The following is a 27,891-nucleotide window of genomic DNA, read 5'->3' on the forward strand; positions in this document are numbered from 1 at the left end:
TGTTATTTGAAGAGTTTATTTTGCGATTCATGTTTTATTTCTCCATGTGTCCTGACCGCACCTTTCTTTTAGAAAACGTTCGTACACAGCGTTGATCGTAAATTATGCCTATGCCAAAATAAAGAATCAATGTGATTGACTAACCTTGACATGGAAATTACATACATTTTACTCAACTTGACATTCATGAGGAAGAGGAGAGGACAGGAAAGACAGATCCACCCAATGAAGATATCCCAGAAGTATCTGATCTTCATCAAAGAAGATCTCCTGCAAGACAAAAACAGTCAACCCCAGTATTCTACTTCCCAGTCATGTGAGTGCGTTAGAGTGTGTGCCTCACGTTTAACCACAGGTGTAAGCCACATCCAGGTACTTGTAGGTTCCTATACAGGGATCCCCATACAGAGAACTGGACGCCGGGACGTCACACTGGCTCTTCCCATTACACCTGTGTCAACGACAGGTACAGGTTAACACTACAGTCATGTTTCTACAGTACAGGTTAACACTAGTCATGTTTCTACAGTACAGGTTAACACTACAGTACAGGTTAACACTACAGTCATGTTTCTACAGTACAGGTTAACACTACAGGTTAACACTAGTCATGTTTCTACAGTACAGGTTAACACTATAGTCATGTTTCTACAGTACAGGTTAACAGTACAGTAATGTGTTTCAAATAGTACACTGCAGGTTTCATTACCTCTCTGCCATCTTACTGGCAGTGGTGGATTGGCTCAGACAGTTGGTGTTGGCTAGTTGGTTAGCGGGCCGTTTAAAGGAACACACTAGCTGGTCACGGCGGCCATAGTTGGCACTGTGGATCTGGATCGTACCTTTATCTGAGGGAGGAGGAGAGGTAAGACTGGATGTCTGGTGTGTGCTAGTGATGGTAATATAAASCATATATGATAATGCTATACTATATATCATATGACAGAAGAATACTGTACAGCCGAGTTGACAAGCTTACCACATACTAGAACATCAGAGCCTTACCACATTCTACAGCATCAGAGCCTTACCACATTCTACAGCATCAGAGCCTTACCACATTCTACAGCATCAGAGCCTTACCACATTCTACAGCATCAGAGCCTTACCACATTCTACAGCATCAAGAGCCTTACCACATTCTACAGCATCAGACCTTACCACATTCTACAGCATCAGAGCCTTACCAACATTCTACAGCATCAGAGCCTTACCCACTTCTACAGCATCAGAGCCTTACCACATTCTACGGCATCAAGAGCCTTACCACATTCTACAGCATCAGAGCCTTACCACATTCTACAGCATCAGAGCCTTACCACATTCTACAGCATCAGAGCCTTACCACATTCTAATAGCGCATCAGAACCGTCACAAGTAATGCTTCGTGCTGCCAGGACAAAGAAACAGGAATTACACACCACACTGGCCACTGCTGGGCAGACATAAATAAAGACATACCTTTTCATAGCAGACATTAGCCTGGTGTAGTATTATTATACATAGAAACAGACTGACTTGCTAGGATGCAGGTGTAGGTGGTTTCCAGGTATTTGTAGATTCCAACACAGGGGTCAGAAGTACGGAAGACTTCAATGTTCACTTCACACACCTGTTTCCCATTGCACCTGGGGGATATCAGGAGGTAAGATGAGCTATGGCTGGGATTTAATCAAACGCGGTGTCAACAAGCATGCAGCGCTTGACATTTACAGCAGACATCTGCAGCGTTTACCGGGAACGTCAGGAAAATTGGCTTTAAAAAAAAGCATTGACAATACTGCAATGTGCTTTTCAACAACACGCCTCTGAATCCCAGCCTGTCATTATCAAATAAACACTGACTGAGTACCTCTGTGAGAAGACCTCCAGGGTGCCTGTCTTTATCAAATAAACACTGACTGAGTACCTCTGTGAGAGGACCTCCAGGGTGCCTGTCTGTGAACACTGTGTGTTGGTCAGCTGGTTGGCAGGTCGTCCTTCTCTGCAGGTGGTTCTGTCAGTCCGTCCATACAGAGCTCTCTCAATGAAGATCACGCCAGAATCTAGCAGGGCAAGAAACACAATGTAAAGAAACAGACAGCACTATGGAGAGACCATCAGGATAGAATGTGTGTGTTCTTACCACAGATCAGGAACTGGACGTTTTCTCCATTGTCACAGGTAACCACTCTAGTCGCTGAGTGAGAAACAATTACCATCACATTAACTGAACAAAAAACAAACGCAACAAATAGTGTGTTGGTCCCATGTTTCATGAGCAAAAAAGATAAGATAAGCCATCAACACGACAGGTGTGGCAAATCAAGAAGCTGATTAAACAGCATGCTCATTTCACAGGTGCACCTTGTGCTGGGGACAATAAAAGACCACTCTAAAATGTGCAGTCACAACAATGCAACAGATGTCTCAAGTTGAGGGTATGTGCAATTGGCATGCTGTCTGCAGTAGAGTCCACCAGAGCTGTTGCCAGAGAATATAATTAATTTCTCTACCACAAGCCACCTCCATTTTAGAGAATTTGGCAATACGTCTAACCGGCCTCACAACCGCAGACCACGTGTAACCACGCCAACCCAGGACCGCCACATCCGGCTTCTTCACCTGCGGGATTGTCTGAGGGGAGGGGGGTGCTGAGGATTACTTCTGCCTGTAATAAAGCCCTTTTGTGAGGACAAACTAATTCTAATTGGCTGGACATGGCGCCAATGGGTGGGGGCCCACGGTGGGTCATGAAATCGCCCTTGCCCAGTCATGTGAAATCCACTGGATAGGGCCTAATGAATTTATTTCAATTGACCGATTTCTTTATATGAACTGTAACTCAGTAAAATCTTTGAAATTGTTGCCTGGATATTTTTTATTCAATGTAGATGCGCACAAACATACACAATCACGTACCTGCAGCTGGTAGTGTACAGCAAGCTGCAGCCATCACTGAAAAACACATCACAGTTCAGCTTTTCTAACCTTGGTCAGTCTCTTCGTAATTCTTTACAGGAGAAGAGTACTGTACATTATATACAAAGTAAGTATATAATTAGAATACAGTATGGTACAGAGTATAGACAGACATGGAACATCACCTAATCCTCAGATTATACAGGATGGTGTATACTAGACCTGGGCCATACTGTTTATATTAGACTTCAGTTACTTTCAATACAAACTGATACATTTAGAACCATCTGGAAAATACTGGAATGCAAATATATATTTGTTAAAAGTCAGTATACTCACAGGTGAATGCAGTCAGTTTTAAAAGGAGCATGATGCTGGGTACAGGTGTTTAGTAACAGGTAAGATGCTACGGATGGTCACCTGGCCAAATAAAGCTTTGATTAACGTGATACTTTGCAAGGACAGATGCTTCTTTGCAAAGCATTAACCATGAACACAAAGCACAACAGATTAGCAGTCCTCTTGGCAACAGAACTAAAATCTCACGCCAGCTCAAACCACAAGTACTGTGATGTGCCATCCTCCCTTCACTCAATCACCACAGCATGAAGCCCATTTTAGTTATCGTTGTGTTTTATCTTCTTTGGGTGTCAATTTACCCGTGCTTATGTAACTTAATACGGATTGTTTCCGTAAAAATTTAGCCAATTCTCCGATAGTAAGAGATTTTAAACAGCGCTGAGCCGTATGACTTCTTTCAGTTTTGGACCGTTTCATTCAGGAACCTATTTGGACGGATCCACTACCTTTTGTTGCAAGAACAATTATTAACTTTTTGCAATGTACAAATGAGTACTGAGCGTTTAACCGAAATGTGTTATTGTTCCAACAAATWTTGTTTAGGTTTTTCTGTGAGCTCAATGCGCACATTGCACAGTTTCTCTAGAGATAAAGCAGATCCAGCCTGAACTGTGTAATGTAAAAGGGAGTTGTAGTTTGCTACAGCCAAATATTCTACATATTGTAGTTATTTACTATGTTATGCGCTACACTAACCTTAATCCATTGCGCATCTACGGTATGTTTTTCTTTTATACCTGGTACAGAAGTGGCAGAAGTACGCGCGATCGTGAGGGGATAGAGAGAGCAGCTGTTGCATAGCTATGTATCTCAAAATGAAAATACATGATCTAAGTGATTGATAGTTGCTATTCCGCAGTCAAAAGTATGCCCTATGTACTTTGAAGAACTACAAAATAGTGATTGTCACAGCATATGCAGCAGCTCTAGAGATGAGATGACTTGTAATGAAATAAAGTGGAAAAACAAATGTAATATAAAACTGAAAAATTAAAGTGAATAAATTATGGTTAGTTCAGTGATAAGCAGGCACTACCATCGGACTGTTAAGTTTAATTTATATTACAGTATTCAACCCAAATAACTTTAACCGAAATTGATTAATAATCCAACCGAAATTACTTTTTTTTTTTTTTACTAATCGCTCAGCACTACTTAAGTGTAAAAAAACCACGATGAAAGTTAATTCGAGTTGCCCGTTATGAGTCTGCAACTCATCTCTCTGGCGTTGCACTTAATCATTTATTTCCCTCATAGAATCCTAGCCGCGCGGGTTCTGGAGGAGTTACTGCTGTCTGTTCGGAAAAACATCGAATAATAGCCTACTACACCATGAGGCCTAGAATTTAGCCAGAGGATCAATAGCATATTTTTTTAATATATATCCTAGCTGTGGATTGTGTGTGGCCCAATAACAAGGCATAGCCTAAATTCGGGAACGCGCTGCAAATGTCAGTTAACATGCAGACAGCAATTTCCCAATATTTCAAATCCAATCGCGGGAAAAGACAGGTTGAAAGCCAATGCCTCTTGCTGAAAAGGGAACACTACTGTCTGTTGTATGTTACAAAAATATTTGAACAATTTCCAAATATGGGTCCCCAATTACATTCAGCCGTGGGCCGAACAAGAGCGATAGGCTTTAGACACGAACACGTCGGCAGTGAACTGCCCGTTAATGGGTGAGCCAGTGATACGAAAGCATTTAGGACACATTTCCTCATTTTAGCCTATGATGTGCGTGTCTCCACACATCCAGGTCTGCCATTGATGGATTCAAGACAAGACAGTTATATTGATCTCCGATTCAGTTGGTCATTGTCAAAATATCTTGTCACTTCGCTCATTTATGCTGTATTCAATTTTGCCAACGTCTCCAGTCATGTAAAATGCAGAATTGCATGACGGAAGTTTATAAAAGGCCAACATTTTCCCAGACTCCAGGCGACAAAAAAATCCCCCATGTGTGCAACTTCTGTAAGCGCCTATACTCTACGAAAATGCGACGATATACATACAATACCTAAATTATAAAGCTGTTTTTTTCCCGCCCCATGCGTTCTGGTACCTCAGAGCTCCTCTCACGCTCACTTTTTGTTCTGGCAAATCCCAATTTACAAATTAAGCACGGAATTTTAAACGTTTTCATGCGCCTGTCTTTCCTCACACATGACTACGCCATATGTGAGTGAAACGCAAGACCRCATTCCCTTGGTATTTCTATTTCACTACTACAATCGCCTATTATCATAGATTTCAACATAATTTACACTATTGACTATGTCCTTTGTTGTTTCTTTATTGAACCCATTAGAGGTTTCAACTTTGATTATTTCAAGTTGTTTGTATTTTTTGATAATCTCACCTTGAGCTGGCGTGTTTCTCTAAAAGGAGCGTGCTCTGGTATAAATGCGCATCCTATGGCAGGGGTCCCCAATTACATTCAGCCGTGTGCCGATTTTTTGCTTGAGGGGATTATATTAATGCCCCAGGTGAACCGGGTAAGTATTGATTGTATTTGTTTAGGAAACAGGCCGCCTCCCGGGCATGAGCTGAGTGCCCCAAATTTGGCCGATGGCGAAGTGTACATGCCATGCTTACGTCACTGGGCCCCTATTCAATCAATCAATCAATCAATCAAACACTTAATTTATGGAAATATTACCATACCAATAATCACAAAATCTCAAACTGTCCTTTTAATATGGAAAAATGTACCAGCTAATTTACAGGGGTTTCTGTTTATTTTATTTATTTCTGTAAAATTCTTAGGCGGGTCATGTAAGTGGTAATTTTCGGGATCAAAAAACTGTTTCAGTGCCAACTTAAACGACCAAAAGCAGATAGAAAGCATGCAGAAAAAATATTGAACACCTATATATTTATAATAATATCTTCTTTGAGAACCAACATTCCAATAAAAGCTACACAGTCAGGGGGAAAAACAGAGGTTAACGTTACAGTCATGCATTTCTACAGGTTAACACTACAGTACACACTGCAGGTTTCAGGGATTGATTTTGTTATAATATTTGAGCAGAGGAACATCACATTACCCATGGCAAAATGCATAAAATTGTAGGAAATTAGCTTTAAAATTGAAAAATTGTCTCTCAGCTCCATGCCAAACTGTGTAGAATTGCTGGAAATGTGGTTCACAACAGCAACATTTTCTCTCCGCTGCTAAGATACTGTACCTTTAACTTTCTAGCTAATAAAATTTACATTTTGATTACTTCTACTTGCCATTGTCATTCACCTGATGATAAGACAATACATTACTTTTTTGGGGGTAATATATGATGGGGATCCGGTTTTCCTGGGTGGAGGTACCTGGGTAAGAAAAGTTTGAAAACCCCTGCATTAGATGATATAGGCTACTATCAGTCAATCCCATTTTAGCAATATATACAGTATGCTACGAGCCACCTTGTTGAGTTCCTTACCTTATACATACGTTTATATGAGTACATGATGACTGATAATATTCTGGAAACTCTCAATCAAGACATGTGGAAGTCCTAAAATGTTTCATGGTTATTTAAACAGCATTTATTAGTATCAATGGATACTTGATTAATCCATTACTATAAATGGTTAATGATGCGATATTGAATTTGGGTTCAGATTTGGTGACTTAGTAAGTAGTCCTACTCTTGAACTCACCAAAATAAATCCTCTGTTTGGTTTCAACCTCATGATCAACTCTAAACTTAGATGATCTACTTACCTGGGTGAGTTTTAATTGGAGTAATGTATGTTTGTGTAGAAGCTACATTGAAAAGTCCGGAAATGTTCTTAACTTTTTGTATTACCAGTCACATTGCGACAAATGGAGAATGAGCAAATTATTAATGTTCCCTTTTCCTGAGCAATGTAGCTTTCATTGGTTGTAATTTATGATCCCTTTTTCCTAATCAATGATTTTAATTTGCTGTCAAAATCACCTCCATTAAGGACATTTACTGGAAAACCTTGATCAGACACAAGACAACGAGGCAGTGGATGGGAAATCTATTAAGACCTCATTTCTTAATGCTTTGTCTATAACATTTTGCCTGAATAAGTTACATAACATATCGTCACTTCCTCTTGAACTTGCAGACGTGTTGCTGTGCGTTTTGTTGCCAACCTTACTTTGCTAGCTGACAACTTTACGGTTTTTACTTTTTAATTACCGTTTATATTTTTTAGTTTTTCCCTCACAACTTTTTTCCCTCATTCAACTTTTTCACTCCGGACGCTTTATCTGGACATGGTTCGTCAGCACCTTCAACAGTTGAAACTAAGTAGTAACATTAACATGATGCCTTCTAATTGCAGTCGCTGTACTCATAATATACAGGAGAACGATCGCCTTATGGCGAGGATAGCTGTGCTGCAAGCCCAGCTTCAGACGCAATCGTTAGGCAAGGGTAATTTCAGTGTAGGAAAGGAWGAAACAGCGTCTGTGCCACCAGTAAGTACAGATAGWAGTATAAATCCCCTCGCACGGTTCCGCAACCGGACAACTTTCTCATGGCTTCTGGAGGGAAATGCTGTAGGAATGCTCAACCGGTGTCGCTCATTCAGCCGACAGAAACTTTCAACCGGTTTTCCCTATTAAGTAGCGAGTCGAAGTCTGAGGCCGAGTCTTCTCTTGTCTCTACTCCTCCCGTTACGGGGTCAGAGACGCCGAAGCTTCCCACCATTAGCTCTGACAAATTGAAAACCCTAGTCATTGGCGACTCCATTACCCGCAGTATTAGACTTAAAACGAATCACCCAGCGATCATACACTGTTTACCAGGGGGCAGGGCTACCGACGTTAAGGCTAATCTGAAGATGGTGCTGGCTAAAGCTAAAACTGGCGAGTGTAGAGAGTATAGAGATATTGTTATCCACGTCGGCACCAACGATGTTAGGATGAAACAGTCAGAGGTCACCAAGCGCAACATAGCTTCAGCGTGTAAATCAGCAAGAAAGATGTGTCGGCATCGAGTAATTGTCTCTGGCCCCCTCCCAGTTAGGGGGAGTGATGAGCTCTACAGCAGAGTCTCACAACTCAATCGCTGGTTGAAAACTGTTTTCTGCCCCTCCCAAAAGATAGAATTTGTAGATAATTGGCCCTCTTTCTGGGACTCAMCCACAAACAGGACCAAGCCTGACCTACTGAGGAGTGACGGACTCCATCCTAGCTGGAGGGGTGCTCYCATCTTATCTACCAACATAGACAGGGCTCTAACTCCTCTAGCTCCACAATGAAATAGGGTGCAGGCCAGGCAGCAGGCTGTTAGCCAACCTGCCAGCTTAGTGGAGTCTGCCACTAGCATAGTCAGTGTAGTCAGCTCAGCTGTCCCCATTGAGACTGTGTCTGTGCCTCGACCTAGGTTGGGCAAAACTAAACATGGCGGTGTTCGCCTTAGCAATCTCACTAGGATAAAGACCTCCTCCATTCCTGCCATTATTGAAAGAGATYGTGATACCTCACATCTCAAAATAGGGYTACTTAATGTTAGATCCCTMACTTCAAAGRCAATTATAGTCAATTAACTAATCACTGATCATAATCTTGATGTGATTGGCCTGACTGAAACATGGCTTAAGCCTGATGAATTTACTGTGTTAAATGAGGCCTCACCTCCTGGTTACACTAGTGACCATATCCCCCGTGCATCCCGCAAAGGCGGAGGTGTTGCTAACATTTACGATAGCAAATTTCAATTTACAAAAATAAAAATGACGTTTTCGTCTTTTGAGCTTCTAGTCATGAAATCTATGCAGCCTACTCAATCACTTTTTATAGCTACTGTTTACAGGCCTCCTGGGCCATATACAGCGTTCCTYWCTGAGTTYCCTGAATTCYTATCRGACCTTGTAGTCATAGCAGATMATATTYYRATTTTTKGTGATTTTAATATTCAYATGGARAAGTCCACAGACCCACTCCAAAAGKCTTTYGGAGCCATCATCRACTCAGTGGGTTTTGTCCAACATGTCTCTGGACCTACTCACTGCCACAGTCATACTCTGGACCTAGTTTTGTCCCATGGAATAAATGTTGTAGATCTTAATGTTTTTCCTCATACTCCTGGACTATCAGACCACCATTTTATTACGTTTGCAATCGCAACAAATAATCTGCTCAGACCCCAACCAAGGAGCATCAAAAGTTGTGCTATAAATTCTCAGACAACACAAAGATTCCTTGATGCCCTTCCAGACTCCTTCTGCCTACCCAAGGACGTCAGAGGACAAAAATCAGTTGACCACCTAACTGAGGAACTCAATTTAATCTTGCGCAATACCCTAGATGCAGTTGCACCCCTAAAAACTAAAAACATTTGTCATAAGAAACTAGCTCCCTGGTATACAGAAAATACCCGAGCTCAGAAGCAAACTTCCAGAAAATGTGGAACGGAAATGGCGCCACACCAAACTGGAAGTCTTCCGACTAGCTTGGAAAGACAGTTCCGTGCAGTATCGAAGAGCCCTCACTGCTGCTCGATCATCCTACTTTTCCAACTTAATTGAGGAAAATAAGAACAATCGATATTTATTTTTTGATACTGTTGCAAAGCTAACTAAAAAGCAGCATTCCCCAAGTGAGGATGGCTTCACTTCAGCAGTAATAAATTCATGAACTTCTTTGAAGAAAAGATCATGATCATTAGAAAGCAAATTACGGACTCCTCTTAAATCTGCGTATTCCTCCAAAGCTAGCTGTCCTGAGTCTGCACAACTCTGCCAGGACCTAGGATCAAGAGAGGCACTTAAGTGTTTAGTAATATATCCTTGACACAATGTGAAAATAATCATGGCTCTCTAACCTTCAAGCTGCATACTGGATCCATTCCAACAAAACTACTGAAAGAGCTGCTTCATGTGCTTGGCCCTTCTATGTGAACATAATAACGGCTCTCTATCCACCGGATGTACCAAACTCACTAAAAGTGGCAGTAATAAAGCCTCTCTTGAAAAAGCCAAACCTTGACCAGAAAATATAAAAACTATCGGCCTATATCGAATCTTCCATTCCTCTCAAAATTTTTAGAAAAAGCTGTTGCACAGCAACTCACTGCCTTCCTGAAGACAAACAATGTATACGAAATGCTTCAATCTGGTTTTAGACCCCATCATAGCACTGAGACTGCACTTGTGAAGGTGGTAAATGACCTTTTAATGGCGTCAGACCGAGGCTCTGCATCTGTCCTCGTGCTCCTAGACCTTAGTGCTGCCTTGATACCATCGATCACCACATTCTTTTGGAGAGACTGGAAACCCAAATTGGTCTACACGGACAAGTTCTGCCTGGTTTAGATCTTATCTGTCGGAAAGATATCAATTGTCTCTGTGAATGGTTGTCCTCTGACAAATCAACTGTAAATTTTGGTGTTCCTCAAGGTTCCGTTTTAGGACCTCTTGTTTCACTATATATTTTACCTCTTGGGGATGTCATTCGAAAACATAATGTTAACTTTCACTGCTATTTTTATTTATTTTTATTTTACCAGGTAAGTTGACTGAGAACACGTTCTCATTTGCAGCAACGACCTGGGGAATAGTTACAGGGAGAGGAGGGGGATGAATGAGCCAATTGTAAACTGGGGATTATTAGGTGACCGTGATGGTTGAGGGCCAGATTGGGAATTTAGCCAGGACACCGGGTTAACACCCCACTTACGATAAGTGCCATGGGATCTTTAATGACCTAGAGATCGGACACCCGTTTAACGTCCCATCCGAAAGACGGCACCCTACACAGAGCAGTGTCCCCAATCCTGCCTGGGGCATTGGGATCTTTGTTTAGACCAGAGGAAAGAGTGCCTCTACTGGCCCTCCAACACCACTTCCAGCAGCACCTGGTCTCCCATCCAAGGGACTGACCAGGACCAACCCTGCTTAGATTCAGAAGCAAGCCAGCAGTGTATGCAGGTGGTATGCTGCTGGCTATGCGGATGACACACAGCTGTACATTTCAATGAAACATGGTGAAGCCCCAAAATGCCCTCGCTAGAAGCCTGTGTTTCAGTCATAAGGAAGTGGATGGCTGAAAACGTTCTACTTTTTAAACTCGGACAAAACAGAGATGCTTGTTCTAGGTCCCAAGAAACAAAGAGATCTTCTGTTAAATCTGACAATTAATCTTGATGGTTGTAAAGTCGTCTCAAATAAAACTGTGAAGGACCTCGGCGTTCATCTGACCCTGATCTCTCTTTTGATGAACATATCAAGACTGTTTCAAGGACAGCTTTTCCATCTACGTAACATTGCAAAAATCAGAAATTTTCTGTCCAAAAATGATGCAGAAAAATTAATCCATGCTTTTGTTACTTCAGTTAGACTACTGCAATGCTCTACTTTCCGGCTACCCGGATAAAGCACTAAAAACTTCAGTTAGTGCTAAATACGGCTGCTAGAATCCTGACTAGAAACCAAGAAATTTGATCATATTACTCCAGTGCTAGCTTCCCTACACTGGCTTCCTGTTAAGGCAAGGGCTGATTCAAGGTTTTACTGTTAACCTATAAAGCGTTACATGGGCTTCTCCTACCTATCTTTCCGAGTTGGTCCTGCCGTACATACCTACACGTACGCTACGGTCACAAGACGCAGGCCTCCTAATTGTCCCTAGAATTTCTAAGCAAACAGCTGGAGGCAGGGCTTTCTCCTATAGATCTCCATTTTTTATGATGGTCTGCCACCCATGTGAGAGACGCAGACTCGGTCTCAACCTTTAAGTCTTTACTGAAGACTTATCTCTTCAGTAGGTCATATGATTGAGTGTAGTCTGGCCCAGGAGTGTGAAGGTGAACGGAAAGGCTCTGGAGCAACGAACCGCCCTTGCTTGTCTCTGCCTGGCCGGTTCCCCTCACTCCACTGTGATTCTCTGCCTCTAACCCTATTACAGGGGCTGAGTCACTGGCTTACTGGTGCTCTTTCATGCCGTCCCTAGAGGGGTGCGTCACTTGAGTGGGTTGAGTTACTGACGTGACCTTCCTGTCTGGGTGGTGCCCCCCCTTGGTTTGTGCTGTGGTGGAGATCTTTGTGGGCAATACTCGGCCTTGTCTCAGGATTGTAAGTGGTGGTTGAAGATATCCCTCTAGTGGGTGCGGGGCTGTGCTTTGGCAAAGTGGGTGGGGTTATATCCTTCCTGTTTGCCCTGTCCGGGGGTATCATCGGATGGGCCACATGTCTCCTGACCCCTCCCGTCTCAGCCTCCAGTATTTATGCTGCAGTAGTTTATGTGTCGGGGGGCTAGGGTCAGTTGGTTATATCTGGAGTACTTCTCCTGTCTTATCCGTGTCCTGTGTGAATTTAAGTATGCTCTCTCTAATTCTCTCCTTCTCTCTTTCTTCTCTCTCTCGGAGGACCTGAGCCCTAGGACCATGCGTCAGGACTACCGGGCATGATGACTCCTTGCTGTCCCCAGTCCACCTGGCCTTGCTGCTGTTCCAGTTTTAACTGTTCTACCTGCGGCTATGGAACCCTGACCTGTCCACCAGACGTGCTACCTGTCCCAGACCTGCTGTTTTCAACTCTCTAGAGACCGCAGGAGCAGTAGAGATACTCTTAATGATCGGCTATGAAAAGCCAACTGACATTTACTCCTGATTATTTTTGACCATGCTGGTCATTATGAACATTTGAACATCTTGGGCCATGTTCTGTTATAATCTCCACCCGGCACAGCCAGAAGAGGACTGGTCACCCCTCATAGCCTGGTTGCTCTCTAGGTTTCTTCCTAGGTTTTGGCCTTTCTAGGGAGTTTTTCCTAGCCACCGTGCTTCTACACCTGCATTGCTTGCTGTTTGGGGTTTTAGGCTGGGTTTCTGTACAGCACTTCGAGATATTAGCTGATGTACGAAGGGCTATATAAAAATTAAAAAAATATGTAAATTAATGAATGATCCAAATGAAAAACAGATTGTATTTTTCCTTTGGGTTGTCCTTCAACTTTCTGGTTACAGAGCTAGATTGAGATGAAGAAGGCATAGACATCATCAATCTGAAGATTATCCAGGAAGTATATTGGCATTGGAAGCCAAATTGAACTCCCAATGGATGGAGCTGACTGAAACAATGGCAACAGTTGGCTCCGATACTTCCGGGTCTCATTAATGACATCTCAGTCTAATCCCTATTTCTCTCATTCTGGCTTAAGAAAGCCTACAGGGGGACAGAAATACATTCCAAAACAGACAGACAGACAGGAAGGGGGAGGGATCAGGTATTTACAGCATAGCAACATAGCTTTTTTTAGTCTCCTGTTGCTTTCCCTGGGATAACCTAGTCTAGATAGTTCTTCCAACCAACCTCCACTGATTCTGAAAGCTATACACTCCTCACATAAGTCATGTGATATCAGAACAGATTTAGGGGAAGAGCTTTCACTGATTCAGAGATTCAGATGAAAACCAGCTTTCACAGTAGTCGTCCTCTGTTACAAAATGTTGATTAATCAAATCAAATTATATTTGTCACATACACGTGTTTACCAGATGTTATTGCGGGTGTAGCAAAATGCTTGTGTTTCTAGTGCAGCAATATCTAACAATTTCACAGCAATACACACAAATCTAAAGGAATGGAATTAAGAATATATAAACATTTGGGCGAGCAATGTCAGAGTGGCATAGACTAAGATACAGTCAAATAAGATATAATACAGTATATACAGTTGAAGTCGGAAGTTTACATACACTTAGGTTGGAGTCATTAAAACTTGTTTTTCAACCACTCCACAAATTTCTTGTTAACAAACTATAGTTTTCGCAAGTCGGTTAGGACATCTACTTTGTGCATGACACAAAGTAATTTTTCCAACAATTGTTTACAGACAGATTATTTCACTTATAATTCACTGTATCACAATTCCAGTGGATCAGAAGTTTACATACAGTAAGTTGACTGTGCCTTTAAACAGCTTGGAAAATTCCAGAAAATGAAGCTTCTGATAGGCTAATTGACATAATTTGAGTCAATTGGAGGTGTACCTGTGGATGTATTTCAAGGCCTACCTTCAAACTCTTTGCTTGACATCATGGGAAAATCAAAAGAAATCAGCCAAGACCTCAGATTCTTTTTTTATAGACCACTACAGTCTGGTTCATCCTTGGGAGCAACTTCCAAATGCCTGAAGGTACCACATTCATTTGTACAAACAATAGTACCCAAGTATAAACACTATGGGACCACGCAGCCGTCATACCGCTCAGGAAGGAGACGAGTTCTGTCTCCTAGAGATGAACATACTTTGGTGCGAAAAGTGCAAATCAATCCCAGAACAACAGCAAAGGACCTTCTGAAGATGCTGGAGGAAACAGGTACAAAAGTATCTATATCCACAGTAAAATGGATATATTGACATAACCTGAATGGCCGCTCAGCAAGGAAGAAGCCACTGCTCCAAAACCACTATAAAAAAGCCAGACTACGGTTTGCAACTGCACATGGGGACAAGATTGTACCTTTTGGAGAAATGTCCTCTGGTCTGATGAAACAAAAATAGAACTGTTTGGCCATAACGACCATTGTTATTTTTGGAGGCGAAAGGGGGATGCTTGCAAGCCGAAGAACACTATCCCAACCGTGAAGCACAGGGGTGGCAGCATCATGTTGTGGGGGTGCTTTGCTGCAGGAGGGACTGGTGCACTTCACAAAATAGATGGCATCATGAATATTGGAAAATTGTCGATATATTGAAGCATATCATCTCAAGACCTCAGTCAGGAAGTTAAAGCTTGGTCGCAAATGGGTCTTCCAAATGGACAATGACCCCAAGCATACTTCCAAAGTTGTGGCAAAATGGCTTAAGGACAACAAAGTCAAGGTATTGGAGTGGCCATCACAAAGCCCTGACCTCAATCCTATAAAAAATGTGTGGGCAGAACTGAATAAGCATGTGCGAGCAAGGAGGGCTACAAACCTGACTCAGTTACACCAGCTCTGTCAGGAGGAATGGGCCAAAATTCACACAACTTATTGTGGGAAGCTTTTGGAAGGCAACCCGAAAAGTTTGACCCAAATTCAACAATTTAAAGGCAATGCTACCAAATACTAATTGAGTGTATGTAAACCTCTGACCCACTGGGAATGTGATGAAAGAAATAAAAGCTGAAATATATAATTCTCTCTACTATTATTCTGACATTTCACATTCTTAAAATAAAGTGGTGATCCTAACTGACCTAAGACAGGGAATTTTTACTTGGATTAAATGTCAGGAATTGTGAAAAACTGAGTTTAAATATATTTGGCTAAGGTGTATGTAAACTTCCGACTTCTACTGTTTGAGATTACTATTGCAAAATATGTAAACAAAATGAATTGTCTCCCATTATAAAATTGGCCAGTGATGATTTCAAGTCTATGTATATAGGGCAGCAKCCTCTAATGTGCTAGTGATGGCTATTTAACAGTCTGATGACCTCGAGATGGATCTGTTTTTCAGTCTCTGACCTCGCCTTCTGGATGATAGCGTGATGACCAGGTAGTGGTCCTGTGACATCAGGTGCTGTATGTGTCCTGGAGGGCAGGTAGTTTGCCCCCGGTGATGCGTTGGGCAGACTGCACCACCCTGTGGTGAGCGCTTCAGTTGCAGGTGGTGATACAGCCCGACAGGCTGCTCTCAATTGTGCATCTGTAAAAGTGTGTGAGGGTCTTCAGCTTCCTGAGGTTGAAGATGCGCTGTTGCGCCTTCTTCCCCACACTGTGTGGGTGGACCATTTCAGTTTGTCAGGGATGTGTACGCTGAGGAACTTCAAGCTTTTCATCTTCACTGTGGTTCCATCGATGTGGATCGGCGGGTGCTCCCTCTGCTGTTTCCTGAAGTCCACGATCACCTCCTTTGTTTTGTTGACGTTGGGTGAGAGGTTATTTTCCTGGCACCACACTCCCAGGGCCCTCCCCTCCTCCCTGTAGGCTGTCTCATCATTGATGGCTAGGGATGCCGTCTGGGCCGGCAGCCTTACGAGGGTTAAATGTCTTACTTACATCGGCCACAGAGAAGGAGAGCCCACAGTCCTTGGTAGCGGGCCGCATTGGTGGCACTGTGTTATCCTCAAAGCGGGCGAAGGTATTTAGCTTGTCCGGAAGCAATACTTCGGGGTCCGCGACGTGGCTGATTTTCCCTTTGTAGTCCACGATTGTCTGTAAACCCTTCCGCATACTGTACGTCTTGTGTCTGAGCCATTGAATTGCGACTCCACTTTGTCTCTATACTGACGTTTGCGCTTTCAGTTTTGCGCGAATGCTGCCATCTATCCATGGTTTCTGGTTAGGGTAGGTTTTAATAGTCACAGTGGGTACAATATCTTCTATACACTTCCTGATGAACTCAGTCACCGTATCAGTGTATTCGTCTATGTTGTTCCCGTAGGCTACCCGGAACATATCCCAGTCTGCTTGATCAAAACAATCTTGAATGTGGATTCCGATTGGTCAGACCAGCATTGAATAGTCCCTAGCATGTGTACTTCCTGTTTGAGTTTCTGCCTATAGGAAGGGAGGAGCAAAATTGAGTCGAGATCAGATTTCCCGAAGGGAGGGCGGGTTGGAGTTGGAGTAGCAGTGGAAGTGTTTTAGCAGCGTGAGTACTGCAGTAAATATGTTGATGGAACTTCGGTAGCATTTTCCTCAAATTTGCTTTGTTAAAATCCCCAGCTACAATAAATATGGCCTCAGGATATGTGGTATCCAGTTTGCATCAAGTCCAGTGAAGTTCTTTGAGGGCCGTCGTGGTATCGGCTTGAGGGGGGATATACATGGCTGTGACTATAACCGAAGAGAATTCTCTTGGGAGGTAATACGGTCAGCATGTGATTGTGAGGTATTCTTGGTTGGGTTAACAAAAGGACTTGACTTCCTGTATGTTATCACAATCCCACCATCAGTAGTTAATCATGAAACATACACCCCTGCCCTTCTTCTCTGAGCGATATTTATTCCTGTCTGTGAGATGAACTGAGAAGCCAACTGACTGTTCGGACTCAGACAGTATATCCCGAGAGAGCCATGTTTCCGTGAAACAGAGGATGTTACAATCCTTGATGTCTCTCTGGAAGGAAATCCTCGCCCTGAGCTCGTCAACTTTATTATCCAGAAACTGAACATTAGCGAGTAATATACTCRGAAGCAGTGGGTGGTGAGCCCGCCTCCTGAGTCAGACTAGACTTCCACTCCGAGTACCTCTCCTCAGCTGGGGGTGTTTTGGGTCAGCCTCTGGAATCAGTTCAATTGCCCTGGGGGGTACGAACAAAGGATCCGATTCGGGAAAGTCATATTCGTGGTTGTAATGCTGGTCAGTTACCGCCACACTGATATCAAAAAGTTTGTCTTGGCTATATATAATAACACATTTTATGGGCTACTAATGTAAATACAGCAAAGTTTCCTAAGAGCCAGAAGCACAGCAGCCTTATCTGTCAGCGCCATTTTATCACTGCATTAAAAGTTCTTGGTATACCATTTCCTTTTATGAGTTGATATATCAAGTGATGTTTGCCTTTTTACATTGAATAATTTACCGTCAGACATCCCTGTGTTTTGGCTTTGTAAGTAGAGCCCAGGTTTGTGGAGGGAAACCTTTCTATTCAAGCAGACTGGTCTGTCTGATGATCTGTGAATGGAACAGTGACAGTTAGCGCTATCCTCCTAGTTGTGTGGCAGTCAATTAGAGTATTTCATTTTGGCTACATTCTCATCTATAGTGTGATGTTTTATTTGCCTACTGTAGATATGAGCACCCCACTGCTTTTGCAAGTGCACCTTTGCCCTTGAAGTCCTGCGTCCACGTGTATGTGTGGACTACCATCTCTGGACACCAGGTCCTGGTAAATGGTTTGGACAGATACATTAACTCAGGTCTGTGTACAGTTCCTTCAGAAAGCATTCATACACCTTGACAGCCTGAATTCAAATCTTACCCATCTACACGTTCAATCATTTMTTTTGCAAATGTATTGAAAATGAACTACAGAAATCTAATTTACATGTGTATTCACACCCGAGTCAATACATGTTAGGCTCACAGCTGTAATCGCTGCCAAAGGGGATTCTAGAAGCGTTGCAAGCCTGGACTGTACGATATTTGCACATTCTTTTAAATTCTTCAAGCTCTGTTAAATTGGTTGTTGATCATAGCTAGACAGCCATTTCAGTCAACTTGGCCACTCAAATATTCAATGTCATCTTGGTAAGCAACTCGTGTATATTTGGGCTCGTTTATTGTGCTGCTGAAAGTGTTCTTCCAGTGTCTGTTGGAAAGCTGACAACCAGCTTTTCCTCTAGGATTTTGCGTGTTCTTAGCGTTATGCCATTTATTTTCTGTTCAAAAACTGTAGTCCTTGCCAATGACAAGCAAACTCAAATGCTTCAGCCACCACCAAGCTTGAAAATATGAAGACTGGTACTCCGTCCTTGTGTTTACCCCAAACATAACACTGTAATCAGGACATTAAGTTTACTTCTTTGCTGCATGCTATGCTGTTATGGGCAGCATAGCTGTATGCAGAATACTGTGCTTTTTGTATCCTTAAGGGTCCATGTTTCCAAGACCTCAAAATCCTTCTTGGTGTGATGTAATTTGTGGATTAAAATAGACTTAAAGCGTGCGAGTGGACATTTTTCATAATATTGAAAAAATGACACCAAGTCTCATCTTTATGCTGCCTAGTTTAATTCAGATCAAACAGGGCAGTTCAGATAATCAACATTGTTTTGAAGAAATACTTTTGTACACAAAATGCACCAAGTATTAATAACATTATTTGAAATAGTTATTTTTTGATATTGTTTTATTTCACCATATATCCTCCTGACCATGCCTTGCTGCAGCACCAGGGATAAGGATCCAAAGGGCCTCATTTAAAAACATGTTACTGCACACAAATTATGCCTACGACAAAATACACAATGGGATATACAAATCTTGAATTGACATGGAAATATGCAATTTACAGATTTTACACTCAATTGAGATTTCAAAGGAGGAGAGAGGACAGGAAAGAAAGAMATCCACCCAATGAAGAGGAAGATATCCAAGAAGTCTCTGGTCTTTGTTCCTCAGAAGATCTCCTGCAAAACAAAAAACGGTCAACCCCAGTATTCTACTTCCCAGTCATGTGAGTGCGTTAGTGTGTGTGCCTCACGTTTAACCACAGGTGTAAGCCACATCCAGGTACTTGTAGGTTCCTACACAGGGATCCCCATACAGAGAACTGGACGCCGGGACGTCACACTGGCTCTTCCCATCACACCTGTGTCAACGACAGGTACAGGTTAACACTACAGTCATGCATTTCTACAGGTAGAAGTTAACACTACAGTACACACTGCCGGTTTCAGTACCTCTTTGCCACCTTACTGGCAGTTGTGGATTGGCTGAGACAGTTGGTGTTGGCTAGTTGGTTAGCGGGCCGATTAAAGGAACACACTAGCTGGTCACGGCGGCCATAGTTGGCACTGTGGATCTGGATCGTACCTTTATCTGAGGGAGAGGAGGAAGGGGGATGAAGATTGGATGTCTTTGGTGTACAAGTGGTGGTAATAAACAGTGTATAATACTGCTCTACTATATCATATGAGATGTGAGTATACTGTACAGCAGTGTTGACCAGCTTACCACATTCTAATAGATCACATTCTGATAGAGCAGCATACTACCCTGCATCCCACTGCTGGCTTGCTTCTGAAACTAAGCAGGGTTGGTCCTGTTGAGTCCCTTGATGGGTGACCAGATGCTGCTGGAAGTGGTATTGAAGGGCCAGTAGATGGCACCCTTTCCTCTGGTCTAACAAAAAATAACCCATAGCCCTGTGTAGGGTGCCGTCTTTTGGATGGGACGTTAAACGGGTGTCCTGACTCTGGTCACTAAAGAGCCCCATGGCACTTATCGTAAGAGTAGGGGTGTTAACCCCGGTGTCCTGGCTAAATTCCCAAATCTTGCCCTCATTCCATCATGGTCACCTAATCATCCCCAGCTTACAATTGGCTCATTCATACTCTCTCTCCTGTACCTATTCCCCAAGTCATTGCTGTAAATGAGAATGTGTTCAGTCAACTTACCTGGTAAAATGAGGGATATATATAAACAAAAAAAATAGAGCCCCAAATTCTAGTAGGGCATCAGAGCCTCCCCAAATTCTAGTAAAACATCAGAGCCTCAGCACATTCTAGTAAAACATCAGAGCCTCAGCACATTCTAGTAAAACATCAGAGCCTTACCACATTCTAGTAAAACATCAGAGCCTCAGCACATTCTAGTAAAACATCAGAACCTCACCACATTCTAGTAGAACATCAGAGCCTTACCACATTCTAGTAGAACATCAGAGCCTCACCACATTCTAGTAGAACATCAGAGCCTTACCACATTCTAGTAGAACATCAGAGCCTCAGCACATTCTAGTAAAACATCAGAGCCTCACCACATTCTAGTAAAACATCAGAGCCTTACCACATTCTAGTAAAACATCAGAGCCTCACCACATTCTAGTAAAACATCAGAGCCTCACCACATTCTAGTAAAACATCAGAGCCTTACCACATTCTAGTAGAACATCAGAGCCTTACCACATTCTAGTAAAACATCAGAGCCTCACCACATGTCTAGTAGAAACATCAGGAGCCTCACCAGCATTCTAGCATGAGGTTTACCACCTTCAAGCATCAGGCCCGCACCACGTTCTATAGAAACATCAGAGCCTACCACATTCTAATAGAACACAGAGTCACGAGCCTTTAACCAGGGCCTATTCTAGTAATAGCATTAGAGCCATCACCAACATTCTAAGAATCAAACTACAACTGAGAACATCTACCACATTAGCTTAGGTAAACATAGAGGCCTCTACCACATCTATAAACCATCAGGAGCCTCACCACAGTGTCTGAACTAGAAACATCAGAAAGCCTCACCAACATTCTAAGTAGAAAACATCAGAGCCTTACCAACATTCTAGAAACATCAGAGCCTCACACATCCAATTAGACTTAGGCTCACAACGATGCATAGAGCCTCACCAATTCTGATTTAAGAACATCAGAAGACTTCACCACAATTCACAATAGATAAGACTACCACATTCAGAGCCGACTCCCACATTGTTAACATAGCACTCCATCTAGTGAAACTAACAACATGAGCATCAAGAGCTCACATGTAACAGACATGAGCTTACCTATGATGTAAAACATCAGAGCCTCTACCACATTACTAGTAAGTACATCAGAGCCTTACCACATTTCTAGTAAAACATCAGAGCCTTACCACTTCTAGAAAACATCAGAGCCCTTAACCACATTCTAAGTAAGAACATCAGAGTCCCACATTCTAGTACACATCAGAGCCTCACCACATTCTATGTACAAACATCAGAGCCTTACCAACATTCACGTAAACCATCAGAGCCCCACATTCTAGTCAAAACATCAGACGCCTTCACCACATTCTAGTAACATCAGAGCCTTACACATTCTAGAAACAGTCACCGAGCTCTCACCACATTTCTAGGTAAAACATCAGAGCCTTACCACATTCTATAAAACATCAGAGCCCTTACCACATTCTAGTAAAACATCAGAGCCCGCACCACATCTAGTAAAACATTCAGAAGCCTCACACATTCTAAGTAAAACATCAGAAGCCTTACCACATTCTAGTAAAACATCAGAGCCTTACCGACATTCTAGTAAAAACTCAAGAGCCTACCAACATTCTAGTAAACATCAGAGCCTTACCACATTCAGTAAACATCAGAGCCTCACCACATTCTAGTAAAAACATCAGAGCCTCACCACATTCTAGTAAAACATCAGAGCCTTACCACCATTCTAGTAGAACATCAGAGCCTTACCACATTCTAGTAAAAACATCAGAGCCTTCACACGTGATGCTGCGTGCTGCAAGGAGTGGACAAACAGGAATTACACACCACACTGGCCACTGCTGGGCAGACATAAATAAAGACATACCTTTTCATAGCAGACATTAGCCTGGTGTAGTACTATAATACATAGAAATAGACTGACTTGCTAGGATGCAGGTGTAGGTGGTTTCCAGGTATTTGTAGATTCCAACACAGGGGTCAGAAGTACGGAAGACTTCAATGTTCACTTCACACACCTGTTTCCCATTGCACCTGGGGGATATCAGGAGGTAAGATGAGCTATGGCTGGGATTTAATCAAACGCGTTGTCAACAAGCATGCAGCGCTTGACATTTACAGCAGACATCTGCAGCATTTACCGGGAACGTCAGGAAAATTGGCTTTAAAAAAAAGCATTGACAATACTGCAATGTGCTTTTCAACAATTCGCCTCTGAATCCCAGCCTGTCATTATCAAATAAACACTGACTGAGTACCTCTGTGAGAAGACCTCCAGGGTGCCTGTCTTTATCAAATAAACACTGACTGAGTACCTCTGTGAGAGGACCTCCAGGGTGCCTGTCTGTGAACACTGTGTGTTGGTCAGCTGGTTGGCAGGTCGTCCTTCTCTGCAGGTGGTTCTGTCAGTCCGTCCATACAGAGCTCTCTCAATGAAGATCACGCCAGAATCTAGCAGGGCAAGAAACACAATGTAAAGAAACAGACAGCACTATGGAGAGACCATCAGGATAGAATGTGTGTGTTCTTACCACAGATCAGGAACTGGACGTTTTCTCCATTGTCACAGGTAACCACTCTAGTCGCTGAGTGAGAAACAATTACCATCACATTAACTGAACAAAAAACAAACGCAACAAATAGTGTGTTGGTCCCATGTTTCATGAGCAAAAATAAAAAAGCCCAGAAGTGTTACATATGCAGAAAAACATCTGAAATGTTTAACAAAATGAGTTAACATCCCTTTCAGTGAGCATTTCTCCTTTGCCAAGATAATCCAGCCACCTGACAGATGCATCAAATAAAGAACCTGATTAAACATGCTCATTACACAGGTACACCTTATACTGGGAACAATAAAAAGCTAAAAAAAAAGTGCAGCTGTGTCACAACACAATGTCAGATGTCTCAAGTTGAGGGAGTGTACAATTGGCATGAGTACTGTAGGAATGTCCACTAGAGCTGTTGCCCCATAATTTCATGTTCATTTCTCTACCATAAGCAGCCTCCAACACTGTTTTACAGAATTTGGCAATATGTCCAACCGGCCTCACAAATGCAAACCACCAGTACCCAGGACCTCCACATCCAGCTTCTTCACCTGCGGGATTGTCGGATATGCCCTCCGACGAACCATCACATGCAAAGCGTCAATACAGAACTAAGATCAAATCGTACTACACCGGCTCCGATGACCGTCAGCTGTAGCAGGGCTTGCAAACTATTACAGATTACAAAAGGGAAGCACAGCCAAGAACTGCCCAGTGAAAAGCCTACTAGACAAGCTAGATTACTTATATGCTCGCGTCGAGATACGTAACACTGAAACATGCATGAGAGCATCACCTGTTCCGGATGACTGATCACGGTCTCCGCAGCCGATGTGAGTAAGACCTTTACAGGTCCACATTGACAAGGCAGCAGGGCCAGACGGATTACCAGGACCAGTACTCAAGCATGCGCTGACCAACTGGCAAGTGTCTTCACTGCCATTTTCAACCTCCCCCTGTCAGTCTGTAATACCAACATGTTTCAAGCAGATCACCATAGCGCCCAAGAACACTAAGGTACCCTGCCTAAATGACTACCGACCCATAGCACTTACGTCTGTAGCCATGAAGTACATTGAAAGGCTGGCCATGGCTCACGTCAACACCATTATCCCAGAACCCAAGACCCACTCCAATTAGCATACCGCTCCAACAGATCCACAGATAATGCAATCTCTATTGCACTCCACACTGCCCTTCCCACCTGGACAAAAGGAACACCTATGTGAGAATGCTATTCATTGACTACAGCTCAGTGTTCAACACCATAGTGCCCACAAAGCTCATCACTAAGCTAAGGACCCTGGGACAAACGCCTCCCTCTGCAACTGGATCCTGGACTTCCTGACAGGCCAACCCAGGTGGTAAGGGTAGGTAACAACACATCCGCCACACTGATCATCAACACGTGGGCCCTCAGGGGTGCGTGTGCAGTCGCCTCCTGTACTCCGTTTACTCATGACTGCACAGCCAGGCATGACTCCAATGCCATCATTAAGTTTGCTGATGACAACAGTGGTAGGCCTGTTCAACGACAAGACGGCCTATAGGGAGGAGGTCAGTGACCTGACCGTGTGGTGCAAGGACAACAACCTCTCCCTCATCAAGACAAAGGAGATGATTGTGGACTACAGGAAAAGGAGGACCGAGCACACACCCATCCTCATCGACGGGGCTGTAGTGGAGCAGGTTGAGAACGTCAAGTTCCTTGGCGTCCACATCACCAAMAAACATGGTCCAAGCACACCAAGACAGTCAGACTGAAAATTTGGCATGGGTCCTCAAAAGGTTCTACAGTTGAACCAGAGAGCATTGCGACGGGTTGCATCACTGCCTGGTACGGCAACTACTCCGATCAAGGCACTACAGAGGGTAGTGTGTACGGCCCAGTAYATCACTGGGGCCCAAGCTTCCTGCCATCCAGGACCTCTATACCATTCAGTGTCAGAGGAAGGCCCTAAAAATTGTCAATGACTCCGGCCACCCTAGACAGACTTCTCTCTGCTACCGCACAGCAAATGGTACTAGAGCGCCAAGTCTAGGTCCAAGAGGATTCCAAACAGCTTCTACCCCCAAGCCATATGACTCCAGAACATGTAATCAAATGGCTGGTTAAGGGCTTGTAAGTAAGCATTTCACTGTAAGGTCTATGATACCTGTTGTATCGGTGCTTGTGACAAATAACATTTGATTTGCTGAGGAGTATTTCTGTGTAATAAAGCCCTTGTGTGGAAAAACTAATTGGCTGAGCCTGGCTACCCAATGGGTGGTGMTAGGCCCACCCACTTGGGAGCCAGGCCCATCTGTGGCGGCACCCTTGCCCAGTCAAGTGAAATCCATTGATTAGGGCCTAATGAATTCATTTCAATTGACGGCTTTCTTTATATGAACTGTAACTCAGTAAAATCTTTGAAATTGTTGTGGTTATTTTTTGTTCAGTTTAGAAAAAGATGTGCTCACACACAATCACCCACATACCTGCAGCTGGTAGTGTACAGCAAGCTGCAGCCAGCACTGAAACACACATCACACAGCTAGTTCAGCTTTTCTAACSTTGGTCAGTCTCTTCGCAATTATTTACAGGAGAAGAGTACTGTACAGCATACACAGTAAATATTTAAATAGGGTACAGTATATAGTATGGTACAGAGTATAGACAGACATGGAACATCACCTAGTCCTCAATACAGGATGATGTATACTAGACCTGGGTCATACTGTTTATATTGGACTTCAATTACTTTCAATACTAACTGATACAGAAACATTTGAAAAATACTGGAATGTATATTTTCAACTCCGTCAAATACATATTTTGTTACAAGTCAGTCAGTATACTCACAGGTGAACGCAGTCAGTCTTACAAGGCGCATRATGCTGGGTACAGGTGTGGTAGTAGCTGGTTCAGTTGTAGTAGTAACAGGTAAGATGTTACAGATGGTCACCTGGCAAATACACCTTTAACATTTATTGATACTTCTCAAGAACAGATCCTTGTTTGCAAAGCATCAACCAGGAACACAAAGCACAGCAGATTAGCAGTCAACTCGGCAACACAGAACTAAAATCTGACGCCAGCTCAAACCACATGTACTGTGTGATGGTGCTGTCCTCCCGTTACGCAACCACCACAGCATGAAGCCCTTTTTGGTTATCGTCGGGTTTTATTTTCTCTAGGTGTCGATCTACCTGTGATTATGTAACGTAATACAGTTTCAGTAAACATTTTAGTTAATTCTCCACTAGAGACAATCTAATGAACCAGTGCTTAATTTTAGCCGGACGGCACCTTCCTGTTTGAGACTTTCATTGGGAACCTATTTGGCCGGATTCGGTACCTCTCCCAGAATTGCATTTTTTTTATCATCACTTTTTCCAATGTGAAAATTATAATTAAATCTATCAAAGTTCATTCGAGTTGCCTCTGTCAATTCTTCCTGACAACAGGCCATTCCCAATATTTCAAATGCAATCACAGGAAAAGACAGGTTGGAAAGCAAATGGCTCCTGCTGAAAAAGACATCGGTCTGCTGTAGGCTACCAAAATATATTTGGTCAGCTTCCAAATATTGTCTTACAATGTAAAACAAGAGAGCGATGGGCTTTTGGCACGAACATGTCGGACATCCCCGATGTTGTAAAACAGTATTTGGTAGCTGATCAAATATATTTTGGTAGCCTACAGCAGACCGATGTCTTTTTTGTTGTGCCAAAAGCCCATCTCTCACTCTCGACTATAACTTCGTCCTCATATTGTAGCCTACAATATATTTGTCTCCACACACCTAGGCCAAGGATATTGATGGATTCAAGACGAGGTGGTTTTTATTGAGCCCCGATTCAGTTTGTCAGTGTCAAAGTATCCTGTCATTTCGATCATTTGGGCACTATTAAAGATTCTGCCAAAGTCAGTCATGTAAAATTATGCAGAATTGCATTAAACATATTTATATGAAGAGCCACATTTTCCCCAGACCCTAGGCTACAAAACATTTTCCCCATGTGTGCAACTTCTTTAATCAGTTCTACTCTATGCCACTACACACATGCACAATCTGGTCTTGGAGCATATTGTATTATTCTATACTTAAATCCATAACACTCCATTTAGTATGATGTCACATTTCATACTTATGTATTAATTTGAGAATGTCCATCACCCATTTAGTACGAAACGTTACAAATTACAATTCGTATTATCTTAAATTTGCTAAGTAACCAAATGTTACTTTAGCAAATTTTAGGTTAGGCAGTTAAGGGACATGTTAGCTAACGTGCTAAGTAGTTGCAAAGTAGTTGAAAAGTTGCTAATTAGCTAAAATGCTAAAGTTGTTTCAAACTCATCASCTTTGGGTTGCTAGAAATTTGCATTACACACCCACCCATCATGCTTACATTTTTGTCTTAGGTAACCATCGGTCTTATGTAAGCATACTGTATCACTCTAAACTGAGTGTTCCTGATTTACATTTACTACGTTCACATAGATGACTACACCATATGTGAGTGAATAGCAAGACAGCATTATATTGGTTTTTCATTTCAATAGTACAATCGCCAGTTTCCATATATTTCAACATAATTTACGCCATTGACTATGTCCTTTGTTGTTTCTTTATTGGACCAATTACACGTGTACACTTTGATTATTTCAAGTTGTTTGTATTGTTTGCTCATCTCACCCTGAGCTGGCTTGTTTCTCCGGTGTCTCTGAAAGGAGCATGCTCAGGTATTAATGATTATATATCCTATGGCAGACGTCCCCAATTACATTCAGCCGTGGGTCGATTTTTGATTGACCGGAATTGTATTAATGTCCCAAGCGAACCCGGTAAGCGTTGATTGCCTTTGTTAATGAACCGGGCCGCCTCCCATCATTGAGCCGCAAATGTGTCTGACGGCGAATTGTGCAAACCATGCTTACATCACTGGGCCCGTAATCATTCAATCAAGGTTTATTGGTATGGTAATATTTCCATAATTTGACACAAGGT

The 27,891-nt window shown here is 42.7% G+C and overlaps 1 protein-coding gene across 1 annotated transcript; it reads right to left on the bottom strand.

Annotated features, from left to right (window-relative positions):
- Positions 1–27,684, bottom strand: LOC112075538 (L-rhamnose-binding lectin CSL1). The gene is made up of 20 exons (XM_070440948.1): positions 27,580–27,684; positions 25,740–25,842; positions 25,376–25,411; positions 22,880–22,933; positions 22,664–22,799; positions 22,273–22,382; positions 22,123–22,143; positions 20,815–20,838; positions 19,591–19,729; positions 19,399–19,499; positions 16,719–16,737; positions 3,241–3,275; positions 2,902–2,937; positions 2,126–2,179; positions 1,910–2,045; positions 1,519–1,628; positions 1,346–1,390; positions 710–848; positions 344–451; positions 1–270 (listed from the first exon to the last, which is right to left on the bottom strand). The coding sequence occupies exons 2-19, from the start codon at positions 25,768–25,770 to the stop codon at positions 346–348; spliced, it is 1,332 nt and encodes a 443-aa protein (XP_070297049.1). The 5' UTR covers positions 25,771–25,842; positions 27,580–27,684; the 3' UTR covers positions 1–270; positions 344–345.
- Between the last annotated feature and the right edge of the window lie 207 nt (positions 27,685–27,891).

The sequence above is a fragment of the Salvelinus sp. IW2-2015 genome, unplaced genomic scaffold, assembly GCF_002910315.2.
Source record: "Salvelinus sp. IW2-2015 unplaced genomic scaffold, ASM291031v2 Un_scaffold3226, whole genome shotgun sequence".
NCBI classification, from domain to species: Eukaryota; Metazoa; Chordata; class Actinopteri; order Salmoniformes; family Salmonidae; genus Salvelinus; species Salvelinus sp. IW2-2015.

What these genes read in the sequence shown, in the direction of transcription:
- LOC112075538 (XM_070440948.1), bottom strand. Translation starts at nt 25,770, where the DNA reads ATGCGCCTTGTAAGACTGACTGCGTTCACCT. An exon ending in CTGTACACTACCAGCTGCAG is followed by an intron (nt 22,934 to 25,375) that starts GTATGTGGGTGA and finishes TTTCTCACTCAG; the next exon opens with CGACTAGAGTGGTTACCTGT. An exon ending in TGATGTTTTACTAGAATGTG is followed by an intron (nt 19,730 to 20,814) that starts GTAAGGCTCTGA and finishes CCTCTCCCTCAG; the next exon opens with ATAAAGGTACGATCCAGATC.